This window comes from Saccopteryx bilineata, chromosome X, assembly GCF_036850765.1.
Source record: "Saccopteryx bilineata isolate mSacBil1 chromosome X, mSacBil1_pri_phased_curated, whole genome shotgun sequence".
NCBI classification, from domain to species: domain Eukaryota; kingdom Metazoa; phylum Chordata; class Mammalia; order Chiroptera; family Emballonuridae; genus Saccopteryx; species Saccopteryx bilineata.
The window spans coordinates 99,658,934-99,672,186 of record NC_089502.1 but is presented as its reverse complement, the minus strand read 5'-3'; the positions used below and the strand labels follow the sequence as shown (position 1 = coordinate 99,672,186).

At 49.8% G+C, this 13,253-nt stretch overlaps 2 protein-coding genes across 2 annotated transcripts; one reads left to right on the top strand and one right to left on the bottom strand.

Moving 5' to 3' along the window:
• The first annotated feature begins 1,801 nt into the window (after nucleotides 1–1,801).
• PCSK1N (proprotein convertase subtilisin/kexin type 1 inhibitor) lies at nucleotides 1,802–8,007 on the top strand. Its single transcript, XM_066249213.1, has 3 exons — nucleotides 1,802–2,001; nucleotides 6,664–7,136; nucleotides 7,505–8,007. The coding sequence occupies exons 1-3, from the start codon at nucleotides 1,888–1,890 to the stop codon at nucleotides 7,722–7,724; spliced, it is 807 nt and encodes a 268-aa protein (XP_066105310.1). The 5' UTR covers nucleotides 1,802–1,887; the 3' UTR covers nucleotides 7,725–8,007.
• A 1,124-nt stretch (nucleotides 8,008–9,131) lies between these two features.
• ERAS (ES cell expressed Ras) lies at nucleotides 9,132–9,833 on the bottom strand. Its single transcript, XM_066250286.1, has one exon. It carries the CDS (start codon nucleotides 9,831–9,833, stop codon nucleotides 9,132–9,134), a length of 702 nt encoding a protein of 233 aa, XP_066106383.1.
• Between the last annotated feature and the right edge of the window lie 3,420 nt (nucleotides 9,834–13,253).

Sequence of the window (13,253 nt, the reverse complement as noted above, 5' to 3'; positions counted from 1 at the left end):
TCTCTCTCTCTCTCTCTCTCTCTCTCTCTCTCCCTCCCTCCTCTATAAAATTAAAAAAAAAAAAAAGAATTGTTCTAGGCTAATCTGAAAGATTGTTGACTTCTCTTCCAAAATCTGCCTATAACATTGCAAGGCATCCATAGCAGCTCTGTAGACCTTACTGATTCTCTCATCTCTGGGGTCCTCAGCCTGAAATTTTTCCAATCTATCCTCTACCATAGAAAAACCTTCTGCCAAACCCTTGGTAGTAAATCTCTTGTGTTCTGGGGTTTCTCTCTCTTCCTCTTCAATCAGCTGCTTCTCCAGCTGAGTGAGGTCCTCAGCAGTGTCTGTCCATGTAATGCCAGCAGGCCTGTGACATCCATCGTGATGGCTTTCCTCTTCTTTGAAGCACTACCATCTGAAGACTCTGACTTCCATTTAGGATCCATGATAAGGGAAAAAAAGTCACCAAACAAAGCAACAAAAATGGAACACTTGTGCTTTTAACAGTCCGAAATGGCCCAGGTAAGCGTACTGTGGAGTGCCAACTCCCTCACTCATACGCTGCATTACTGCATATTCTTCCGCCACGCGCAATCACACTAGTTCACCCCCATAGTCCACAAGTACGACTCTACCGGCGTAAGCTGAAATGCTCACGTCTCAATTTTTAAAAGTTTTTATGGGAGTGAGCTTCATAAACTCAAAATGTCGTATGTCGAGACTGTTGTTATTCAAGAACTCCCTGTACTTATCTCCCCATCCATACATATCCACTAACATTTCTTTCCAACATTTCCCCCACTATGGATACACACATTTTACCAAAACTTTTTCCTCTGATGTGTCATTTTAAATGGCTTGAAATCCTTTCTGGAACAATGTACGAGTAAAATCTACCTACCTACATTTTTAATTTTTATTTATTTATTTTAGAGAGGAGAGAGAGAGAGAGAGAGAGAAAGCAGGGGAGGAGCAGGAAGCATCAACTCCCATATGTGCCTTGACCTGGAAAACCCAGGGTTTCAAACGAGCGACCTCAGCGTTCCAGGTCGACGTTTTATCCACTGTGCCACCACAGGTCAGGCCCTACCTACGTTTTTATCCGTGTCTGTGGAAACACAAGTAGATAAATAAGTAAAATAAAAACAGTAGGAGGGTTGTATAGATAAAGGGAGAGAAAAAGCCAGAGGCTGGGAGAGACAGAATTGTGGGCACAGAAGGACACAGAGAGCCATAGAGAGTGAAGATACTACTAGCAAAGAGACAAGGACAGGATGGAAAAGAGTATTTATTTAGCTCTTACTGAATGTCCTTCTTATTAAACCTTCAAAATCACTATAAGAGACAGTTATTAGTAACCCCTTTATGCAGGTGAAGAACTGAGCCTTAGAATGTGACCTGTCCATGGTCACATCACCTGAATTGAATCCATGGTCCTATAAAGGCCTGGGCCATAAACGTTACTCATAATTGTTTATCCAATGGACAAAGTCATATATTTCCTCCTCAAGGCAAGAGTGATGGGGACCAGACTCCCATTTCACTCAGCTGAGTCAATTTGTCCTGTTTATATGCTAATACGACAGCAAGGTCTGTTACCCAGGCAACTGCCCTCCAAGCGCCCTGGCAACCGCCATCACAGTCTCCAGCTCTCCACCTTGTCCCTTGGGCATCTCCATGGCGACCGGCAGGCTGGAAAGGCTGCTAGAGCTCCAAGGATGCGCCTGCGTCGAGTAACGGGATAGGGTGGGCAGGAGATGGCGCGCGGGGGGGGGGGGGGGACGACGACGGCGGGATACACAACGTGCGCAGCCGCAGGGCACCGCAGACTGGCCTGCTAGCCCAGGCGCTGCGCATTTGTCAGTCAGTCCGCCAGTCCGGAGCCCGGCTCGCTGGGGCAGCATGGCGGGGTCGCCACTGCTCGGCGGGCCGCGGGCCGGGGGCGTCGGCCTTCTGGTGCTGCTGCTATTGGGCTTACTTAGGCCACCCACCGCTCTCTGCACACGGCCGGTAAAGGTGCGATCCCGGTCTGACAGGGGTTAGGGGAGCGGGGAGGGGGGGTGCTATCTCAGTGTCGCTGGCCCCAGCTACTCGGACCTGCGGAAACATCGGCCAGGAAGGCCCGGGGTCCAGCCACCAGTCCGCGCCCAGGCCGTGCCGGCGCCTCCGGGGCCGGGCTGGGTCTGTGGGTGTGAGGATGGCGATATCCTGGGCTCGGCTGGCAGCCTTGCCTTCCCTGCCCATCCCTTCTCTCCCGGCTCAGGTGCCGCTGTCCATGGGACTAGCGCGTATTTAAGGAAGGGGGAGAGCGCATCGGTATGTGTGGGCGCGTGATGTGATGACAGGGGCGTGAGGGTGTGGTGTCCTTGTAAGTGTGTGTCCTTTGATGTGAGCACTTCCGAGCATCCATACAAAGGTGCCGTTATGGGTCCAGGTGTGCCGTGTGGGTGATGCTGGGGCTGCTTCTGTCTTTTCTCAAAAACTAAAAAACAAACAAACAAAATAACACTGTATGCATGCCTGTCAATCTTATAGCGATGGCGTTACCTTTGGGCGCGTATGTGTGCGCGCGCGTGCGCGCGCAATTTCGTTTTTGTTTGGGAGGGCGTGGTCTTTGTATCCCCGTGTGCACATCTCATTTTGGTTCTGTTGGACCAAAATGTTATATGTGCGTTCATAAAGCTGTGTCTCCTGCTTCTTTGCGGAACTATGTCATTGTGGGAGGAGGAGCTGTGATGTTTCTGTGCTGCATGTGTCTTTAAAGAGGTGATGCGTGACCTTGCATGTGGATTGCTCAGTGATTGTAACTGCAGGAGCAGCCCTGTGTGAACGCGCACAGTTCCTCTCGTGTGGATGTGGCAGTGTTGGATTGCAAGTGTGATATCTCAAGGCCTGTCCGTCCATGTGGGTGTGTATGAGGCAGTGATTGCTGGCGAGTGTGATTCCTCGGGGGCCAAGGGTTGGGGTGTGCCAAGGGCACTTGGAGCACGTCCTCCTCTAACTTCAGAGCTGGAGGATTTAAAAACCTATTAAATATTATATATATATGACATTATATAATTAACATGTATGTCCAAGGTAAGGAATAGTGACATATAACCCCCCTAGGTATCTACCACTGAGTTTCAGAAACAGAGCGTGACCAATATTTAGAAGCCCCTGGGTGCCCCTTCCCACATAAGACCCTCTCTCTTCCATGATCATTATCCTGGATTTTCTGTTCATTATACCTTTGACATATACAATATCTTGTTTAGTTTTTTTCTCATAAAAATAGAATCATACCAGTGTCTGGCCTCTGGTCGTCACTAGGGGTCACTAAAGTAATCAGGTGATTTAGTCTCAGGTAGTCTGCGGTGGAATTCTGCAAACTGCTTTTAGTCTTACACTGGTAGTGAGATACCTCCACATTGAAGTGTGTGGCTGTAATTCATTCTTTATTCATAATATTTTATCCTATGAATGTATCATTAGTATATGATACTTATGATACATGGCTTATGTATGCATTCTCTTTTTAAAAAATATTTTATTTATTGATTTTAGGGGGGGCGGGGAGCAGTAAGCTTCAATCATAGTACTTGCTTCTTGTATGTGTCTTGACCTGGCAAGCCTGGGGTTTCAAACCAGTGACCCTCAGCATTCTAGGTCGACACTTTATGCACTGCGCCACCACAGGCCAGGCACATTCTCTTTTAATTTTATATTTATTGATTTCAGAGAGAGAGAAAGGGAGATAGAGAAACAGAGGAGAGAGAGAAACATTGATTTGTTGTTCCACCTATTTGGTTGATCCTTGTATATACCTTGACTGGGAATCGAACACACAACCTTGGCGTATCTGGAGGACACTCTAACTTACTGAACTACCAGGCCAGGGATTTATCAATATGCCAGTAGACAGTTGGGTTGTGTACAGGCTTTTCTTTCTATTTTTCCTCCTTCCACTTTTACACTATTGCAAATAGTGCAGCTGTAATTTTTTTTAAATAATATCTTTTTTTAAATTTTTTATTCATTTTAGAGAGGAGAGAGAGAGAGAGAGAGAGAGAGAGAGAGAGAGAGAAGGGGAGAGGAGCTGGAAGCATCAACTCCCATATGTGCCTTGACCAGGCAAGCCCAGGGTTTCGAACCGGCGACCTCAGCATTTCCAGGTCGATGCTTTATCCACTAATTTTTAATGAACTTGTGTCCAGTAGCATATGCACAGAAGCTATGCTGGATTGTAATACCTCAGGAGTAGGGACATCCTTTTAGATATTGCCAAAATGTTCTTCAAAGTTATTTGGGCAATTGAGTGCCAATCAGCAATATTTGAGAGTTCCCATTTTTCCACATCCATGTCAACATTGGGCATATTAGACTTTCTGGGTTTTAGTAATCTTTTGGCTGTATTATGCATAGTATCTCACTGGCATTTTATTTTTTGACATATCTTTTTTTTTTTTTTTTTACTCAAATACCATTCTGATCACTCATGGTCCAAGAACATTCAAATAATAAACAAAAAAGAAACAGATGTTAAAAATTGGTCTTTGCCTGACCAGGTGGTGGCGCAGTGGATAGAGCGTCCGACTGGGATGTGGAGGACCCAGGTTTGAGACCCCAACATCACCAGCTTGAGTGCGGGCTCATCTGGTTTGAGCAAAGCTCACCAGCTTAAGCCCAAGGTTGCTGGCTCAAGCAAGGGGTCACTCGGTCTGCTGTAGCCCCCCGGTCAAGGCACATATGAGAAAGCAATCAATGAACAACTAAGGAGCCACAACAAAGAACTGATGTTTCTCATTTCTCTCCCTTCCTGTCTGTCCCTATCTGTCCCTCTCTCTGACTCTCTCTGTCTCTGCCACAAAAAAAAAGAAAAAGAAAAAGAAAAAATTGGTCTTTAAACATTATAGCCAAGGATGCCACACTTGCTTATGATCTTGCCGACATTAAACCACATCCACTCCTCAGTGGCCACCAAACCATTCAGCAGGGCATCCTTAACTGAGCTGTTTGAAGCTACCAGTTTGATCACTATTGACTGTTTTTCAAGCTCTGAATAGCTGTGCGGACCTCAGCAGGGGTTGGAAGAATCAGCTCAACTTTGGTATAGATGTGGCTAATCCAGGCTTGAGTAAGTCACAGCAGCGTTTATCAGCACGGGGGGTGGGGGTGGGGGTTGGGGGGTAGGGGGTGGGGGTGGGGTAGGGTGGAGAGAGTTCTCCAGGAGGTTACTGACAAATTGGGCCATTATTCTAGGATGGAAATTCTCTCTCCCTGGCATTTTAATTTGCATTTCCCTGATTACTAATGGGGTTCACTATGTCTCATATGTTTAATAACTACTTTTGCTTCTTTTTTCTGAAATACTTGATCATTAACTTTGCCTGTTTTTTGTTGCTTTTTAGAGATTCTTTGAATACTGGATACTAATGCTTTATTGATGGTTTGTGTTGCAGGCATCTTCTCCCACTTTTTATTCTTTTCATGGTGTCTTCAGACAAAAAGAAATTCTTAATTTTATGTAGTCAAATTTGCCTTCTTTTCCATAGTCTCAAATTTGGACGGGTTGTTCCTGCATGATTTATTGAAGGAGCTCGACCCATTCTCACTGCTCTGCAGTGCTACCTCTGTCGAATAGCAAGGGTCAATATGCCTATTTCTAAGCTTTGTTCAGTCCTGTTATTTCCTGTGCCGTGTCTAATCTTCTGTTTAACTTGCCCATTTAATTTTTAATTTGATTTAAAATATATTTATAGATGTTCTCAATGTTTCTTTTTCAAGTCATCATTCACGGTCAGTTTTATGTCCTGGCTCATACTTTTACATTTTAAAACTGAACTGCAAATGAGTCACTGGGGAATTTATTCTACAGGTAAGCTGTACGTGCCAAATGATATATTAACACCATTATTCATTCCTACATTATAAGATAGCAAAAGATTGGAAACACCCTAAATGTTCATTGGTTGAAGACTGATTAAATAAACTATTGTACATACACACAAAATGGACTCAATGCAGAAGAAAGACTAAAGAAAGAGGCCCTGACCAGGTAGCTCAGTTGGTAGGACCATCTTCCTGATATGTCAACATTGTAGATTCGATCCCCAGTCAGGGCACACACAAGAATCAACCAATGAATGCATAGATAAGTGGAACAACAAATCAATGTTTCTCTCTCTCTTAAAATAAAATTATATATATATATATATATATATATATATATTTAAAGAAAGGCTAAAGAACAAAAGAGAAAAAAAGAAAGGATGCTTTTAAGGAACTGATGTAGATAGAGATTCCAAAAAGCAAGGTGCGAACAATTTTCTACCTTTTGGGTTAAACAGGAGCCTATAAAATGCAAATATAGTTTCTTATTGTCCACAATATTAACATAGAAAAATCTATAGCTGTCATATCTGCCATGCTGATTCTGTAAAGAAACCTGGTCTCCAGAAGCTCTGGGGCAAATTCTGAGTCACTAGGAAATTGTGTGTGTGTGTGTGTGGGGGGGGGGGTGGATGTAAAGGTCTTTTGTGGTCTTAAGTGTCTCTGGAGATATTTGGGGGTCTCCAGGGGCCTTAGGGGTGCCCAGGTATATTTAAGGGGCCACGGTGCCTTTGGAGTTCCCTGGGTTGGGGGTTCCTGGCCTGACCGATGCCATCTTCCCCCCACACACACTTCGTCTCTCTGCAGGACCCTCGCAGCGTGGGCTCAGCCTCGCCAACCTTGAGCGAGGCTGGCATCCCTCGCCGCTTCCGGCGGGCAGCGGCCTGGGGTGAGGCAGCGGAGGCCGTGCAGGAGCTGGCGCGGGCGCTGGCTCACCTGCTGGAGGCCGAACGGCAGGAGCGGGCGCGTGCCGAGGCGCAGGAGGCCGAGGACCAGCAGGCGCGCGTCTTGGCGCAGCTGTTGCGTGTCTGGGGCGCTCCCCGTACCAACGACCTGGCCCCGGGCCTGGAGGATGATCCCGACGCCCCCGCCGCGCAGCTGGCCCGCGCCCTACTACGCGCCCGCCTGGATCCTGCTGCCCTTGCAGCCCAGCTGGTCCCTGCCCCAGCCCCCGCCAATGCACTCCGACCCCGGCCCCCAATCTACGATGATGGCCCCGCGGGCCCCGAGGCCGAGGATGCCGGTGACGACACACCCGATGTGGATCCCGAACTGCTGAGGTAGTTGGCATGGGGTAGGCAGTGAGGTTGGGACGGCATGGCGGGTGCCTGCATCCCGGGGTGGAGGTGAGAACACCTGGGTTCTGAGACCCTAGGAGGGAGGGAGGCCCTGGACACAGGGTGTGGGGGTAGAAAAGCTTGGCTGTGGTGACTGTCGGGGACGTGCACTCTTGGACCCCTGAATGGGGGACTCCGAACCCCGGTTTCTGGGGGGAGGACGAAGAGGCGGGGACATTGCCTCAAAGACTTGCGATGGGGATGGGGTACCCAGACAGTATAGGGTTGCAGGGCCACCTGGGCCCTAGGGCCCCCGGCATTAACACGCTCACTTCACACATTCTCATTGCATCCGTTCTGCTCCTTTGCAGGTACTTGTTGGGGCGGATCCTCGCGGGAAGCGCGGATTCCGAGGCGGCGGCTGCCCAGCGCCGCCGCCTCCGCCGAGCCGCAGTCCAGGATCTGGGCCCTGATATACCCACTGAGGGTGTACTGGGGGCCCTGCTGCGCGTGAAGCGCCTGGAGACCCCTGCGCCTCCTGCGCCCCCTGCACCCCCGGCGCCCCCTGCGCGCCGCCTCTTGCCATCCTGAGCATCGCCGGGATACTGCGCGCCCTGGGGTCCAAGGCTGCCCTTTCCCCACACCCCGACTGGTCCCCACCAGCACGACTGCTTCCCCGCCGGCTAGGGCCCATAGCCGCCCCTCCCCCAACACCCCAACTGCTCCTGGTCGCCCCTCCCCCAACACTCCAACTGCTCCCCGCTGGCATGTCCCCCATCAGCCTCCCCCCCTCCCCTCGGGATTTGCTGCCCGCCGAATTCCTCACACACACACACCTCGGCCCCACAATAAATAAAACGATCTGAAGCAGCTATGTACTTGTCCGTGAGTGGCAGTTTCTGTGGGCTAGTGGGGTCCGTGGTTATGGCCTCAGACAAAAAAGAGCCATCCCTGGCCTCGGTCAGGCTCTTTAAAGACTGATCCCGTTTAGTCTGTGCCTCGGTGCCCACCCAAATTCTGTGCCCCACTTCTAGGCCTCACTCAGGTAAGGGGAGCCCAGAAGGCTTTAGCACCATTTTCAAGGACAGACAGCAGTGTCTTCCTGGTCCAGGATCCATCTTCCTGAGGACAAAGGGGTGTTTAAAGGGCGCCTGTTTGTGGGGCTTGAGTGGAGCCTGGGTCTTGCTGGCTGGCACTTCCAGTTACACCACAGAGTGCCTTCTGATATGGGAAGGGGCTACCCAGGTAAGAGAAAGGGAGTGGAGCGCAAAGCCAGGGCCCAGCCCTCCCAACCCACCCACATCCTGGCATGAAACTCATGTACCACCAGAAATTAAAACCTTGGGCCTCCAGGTCATTGAAGTGTTGTCCAAGAGAAGGATAAAATGCATCTTTACACTTGTTAGCTTGACTTGTAATGTTTAAATATTTATTTGTATTGTACAGAGGCTGCTCTATCTGTACTCTCCCCTAGTCCTGAAGATATTGGGAGCTGGGAGTGTGGGTAGCTGGTTTGTGGTCATGGCTTTTGCACTTGCTATTATTCCCTCCGCCCCTATTTATCTGCAAGTTTTTGCTCAAATGTTACCTGCTCAGTAAAGCTTTCCTTGACCTCCCTTATCCCTTCACCTGCCTTGAAAACCTAGTCTTATATCACACAGCGGGCTCTTCCACATTCTTGAATGAAGTGATTCTCTCAATTTAAGTAACATTCTTACCAGTTTCACACCCACCCACATAATACTTGGAACTGAGGCAGCTTTGAAACCTAAGAACACTATTTTATTTTGCACAGAATCTCTCAACTTGACAGAACATAAGCAACAGTATATTCCACATTACTAAAAGCCCATCACCGAATGAAAATATCCCCAGAAGAAGAGTCCATCTTCCCAAGAACACCCAGTGTCCCACACACATAGCTACGTGCTCGGGCTTCTGTTATCAAGGAAGCATCACCCTGGCCTGGGGGATGGTTCACTTTCTGGACCAAAACCTTCAGGCCACAGAGCAGCCACAGTGGCACATGGTCTTCTGGTGCCGGGCCTTCGCCTTTCTGGACCCCGCCTCAGCCTCCTTTGCAAGGGCCTCCTGGACCCTCTGGATCTCATGGATGAGCAGGGTAAAGGCTTCCTCTACACCTTGCCGTGTTTTGGCAGAGGTCTCCACGAACGGGGCCCCCCAGCTCTTCGCAAGTTCTATAGCAGCAGCATGAGCATCTCCGGCAGCGGTCACAAGGTCGCACTTGTTGCCCACAAGGACGAGGGGCCTGGTATAGTGAGGGCCCCAGGTGGCCCGCATCTGCTGCAGCTGGGTTAAAGATGAGGGGTCATCAAGGGCAAAGACACCCAGTACACCATCCCCAACAGCCAAGCACTGGTCACGCAAGGCCTTATGAGTGGCCTGCCCGGCTGTGTCTAGCACATTTAGAATGCAGCCCTCTTGGTCCAGGGTCATCTCCTTCCAGTAGGAATCTTGGATCGTGGGGTCATGGTCTTCCACGAAACACTGGTGGTTAAGCTGGATGGTCAGTGCACTCTTGCCCACACCACTGGCACCCACCACCACTGCCTTGTACTCTGGCAGCTTCTTTTTAACATCCCTGGAAGGTGCCTGAGCCTTCTGGCTCTCCTCCTGGGAGCTCACATTCCATGTGCCCAGTCCCAGATCAAGCACGCTAGGCTTTTTTGGCAGTGCCATACTCAGGGAAGAGAAGTGGACAGCAAGCCCTGCAACTGGGAAGAGAAAAGAAAGACAATAATGGCAGGGGCGGGTATGGGCAATAAATAGGTTAGGCAAGGAGACCATGGGGGCAAGGGGCAGCTTGTGTCATCGAGTCAACATTTCCTAAGTGCCCACTGTGTGCTAATCACCTTCTAATATGCTATACACATTATTTATGTTTGTTCTCTTTCTTTCATTCCCTTCTATGACATAAATTCTGTGAAGGCAGGGATTTAAAAAACTTTTTAAAAAAAATATTTCATTAGAGAGAGAAGAGAGAGAGAGAAGGGGGTGGGGAGGAGCGGAAACATCAACTCATAGCATGTACTCCTCGTATGTGCCTTGAACAGGCAAGGCCCTGGTTCTGAACCAGCAACCTCAGTGTTTCCAGGTCAACGCTTTATCCACTGCGCCACCACAGGTCAGACTAACTTTATTAGTATATACTTTACATACCCTAGTTAACCTGGTGAAAGCATACAATTCAATGATTTTTAGTATATTCACAGAGTTGTGCAACCATCACCATAATTTAATTTTAGATTTTTGTCACCTCAAAAAGGAACCTCTGCTCATGAGCTGGCCTTCCCCACTCCGGAGGGATGGCAGGGATTTTGTTGGTCGCGATTTGGAGTTTTAAACCGTTGAACCCCAGCCCAGCACAATGCCTGTCACACAGTAAGTGCTAAACAATATCCCTGCCCCCAGGGCACATATATTCTAAAAGGTGGGGACAATGAACCAAATAAATAAGCAAATGTGTGAGGTCTGTTAGCCATTATCTGAAATTCAGTCTTTATTTCTTATTCAACATTTTGCTACTGGGAACTTACTGCGTGATAACTTAAGGCAAATAGATAACAAACCCTGACCCTCAAGTAATGGGACAGACCTAGTCAGGAAGACAGACAACAACAAAGACATTTCAGCAACAGGTAATAAGCATACAGAAGGTGCTTGGTTAATATAAACATTAGGTGATTTAATTCTCATTCATTACTTCCAGAAGCTTCCACATGCCCGGCATTTAATGGTATGGGGATGGGGGGTGTGGCGGTGGAGATGTGGCAGTGAACAAAATAAAGTCCCTGACCTTGAGAGGATTAGATTCTAAAAGTGAGAAAGAGACAATAAGCAAGATAAGCAAGTAAATTACCAAACAATTAGAAGAGGATGGGCACACAGCAGGCGCTCACTGAGTGTTAGCTATCAATAGCAAATCACCGTTAATGCATTCAATACACATCCCGATATTAAGTTTAGTGTGTGGCCTCAGGAAATGCTTCTTAATGGCCGCTACCAGTCTCCCTGGAAACCCCGGGAGCAATGGCAGTTTGGGGGTAGGTGAGGGGTTTCAGGCATCCGAGGGGGTTTCCGTTGAGTTTGGGAGCCGGAGGGCAGAGTGGAGGAGCAAGGTCTGGCTAGTTATGTTGTCCTCAGCCCAGAGATCCCTGAAAAGTTATTGGAAGTGCTCACCCAGAAAGAAGGTGGCTATGATGAGCAAAGAGGTAAACAGGACGAATTCTTGGGGTTCCCAACATTGGGGAGACAGAAAGAGGGAGATCTACCTGCGAGGACAAACTGAGAGGAGGGGGTGAGGGCGGAAGCAGTGAGGCGGTCACTGGAGTAGTTCAGGTGCGCAATGGCAGCGGGTGTGGAAACGAGAGGTCAGATTCTGGTATATTCTGAAGGTGGAACTGGCAGGATTTTTTGAGAGATTAAGAGATAGGGGGGTCAAGGATAGGCCGGGAAGATGGAAATCTGAGGGTGCCATTATTTGAGGGTGGGAACACGGGAGATGAGCTCTTTCATCTCGGTAAGTCGCCATGACTGTGACTATGATCCTAAAAGCATAAGGCATTACTTACTAAGAATCTAGCTCATGCCAGGTGACCCGCCTATCGTGCCCACATTTTCTCCTGACACCCTGGTGAGGTGTGGGCTATCAGCACAGTGGCCACTCTATCAGTGAGAAACAGTGAGCGAGGTTCGGAGAAGTGAGGGGATGGTGACTGGTTTGAGGTCCCACAATCCAGAGATCAACAGAAGACTGGTTGCATCCTTTGTAAGTAATAAAGAGCCACTTGCTGTGCCAAGTTCGTTCTATTGGAATGTCCATTATAGGGTCCTTAAGACGCTGTGGCCCCCCTCCCTCACCCCACCGCACCCCACCCCCATCCTTGCAGCCCGGTCTTTTGTGTTCGCTGAACTACCTGGGGGGTGAGTTGGGGGTGGCGCGGATTCAGGGAGTGGAGGGCCTGGAGGGCGAAAGGACCACCACAATGCGAGCCCTTCCAACTCTCCTTTCAGGGCTAGCCCAGGAATCCAACAACACTTCCCGTGATTAAGCCAGGTGCGGTAGAAAGCTTGGGGCAGGGAGGAGTGACCCACAAGTTTCACCCTAAAACCCTGACCCTGTGCTCAGTCTGGACCAGATCGGTCAGTTTTTCTTTAGAGGGGATGGGGTAGATAGGGGAAGGGACCCCGACCCTGAGACTGAGTCCGCAGCCCCGCTTCCCGCCCTGCACGGCCCCTAGCCCAGCTCAGCCTCCACAAAGCCGGCGGCCGGAGGGCCTGGGATGTGGTGGCTGGTCCCCTCGAAGGGAAGCGGTGGAAGGAGAAGGGTCCCTGCAAACCTCACCTCAGTCGCAACCCCCACAGCCCTAGGTGGGCAGCCCTCCCAGGTCAGGGCTGGGGTGTGGTTTTTCCAGCCCGCTCACCTCAGACTTGGGAGAGAAGGTTGCGCTGGGACCCGAACTCGAACTCGTTGCAGCTCTGACAGCACCGACTGGTGAGGTGCATCAACAGTAACAGCACCAGAGTAGGAGGGGCGGGGAAAGGGGTTTACGCGTTACGTGGCCCCGCCCTCAAGCCCCTTCACTGGCACACCCCCATCCTCCTCCCCTTACCCCAGTCGGAGGGTGAGTGCAGGTCTCGCCCCTGCCTGCTGGTGTGCTTCAAGGAAGTCTGGTGGTGGTGCAATGACGGGGATCAGACCTCCGCCGCATGCCCTCTTCGTCCTGCTGCACCTCTCCCTTACCTTGCCCGTATCAGGGCTGCGGTTTCAGGTTTTTAGTGTGTGTGTGGGGGGGTGTCCAGATTTTTGACCTGAGTGGCCAAACTTTGTGAAATATTTTGGGAGGTCCTCTGAGGCCATGGAGCCAGTGCTGCCCTAAGCAGGCTGCTTTTTGGTAGCGTGGGAGAGGGCTGTGCCTGTTCCTGCAGGGAGAGAGGTACCAGAGAGGGTTGTCTCTGCTCCCGGAGGGAAAGAGGTACCAGAGGGCATTGTGTCTGTTCCTGGAGGGAGAGAGTGCAGAGGAGTGGTTATTCTGTCAGGGCAGAGAGAACCTACTATGAGGTGGACACATGTCAAGGCTAAAACACTTCCTAGACTCC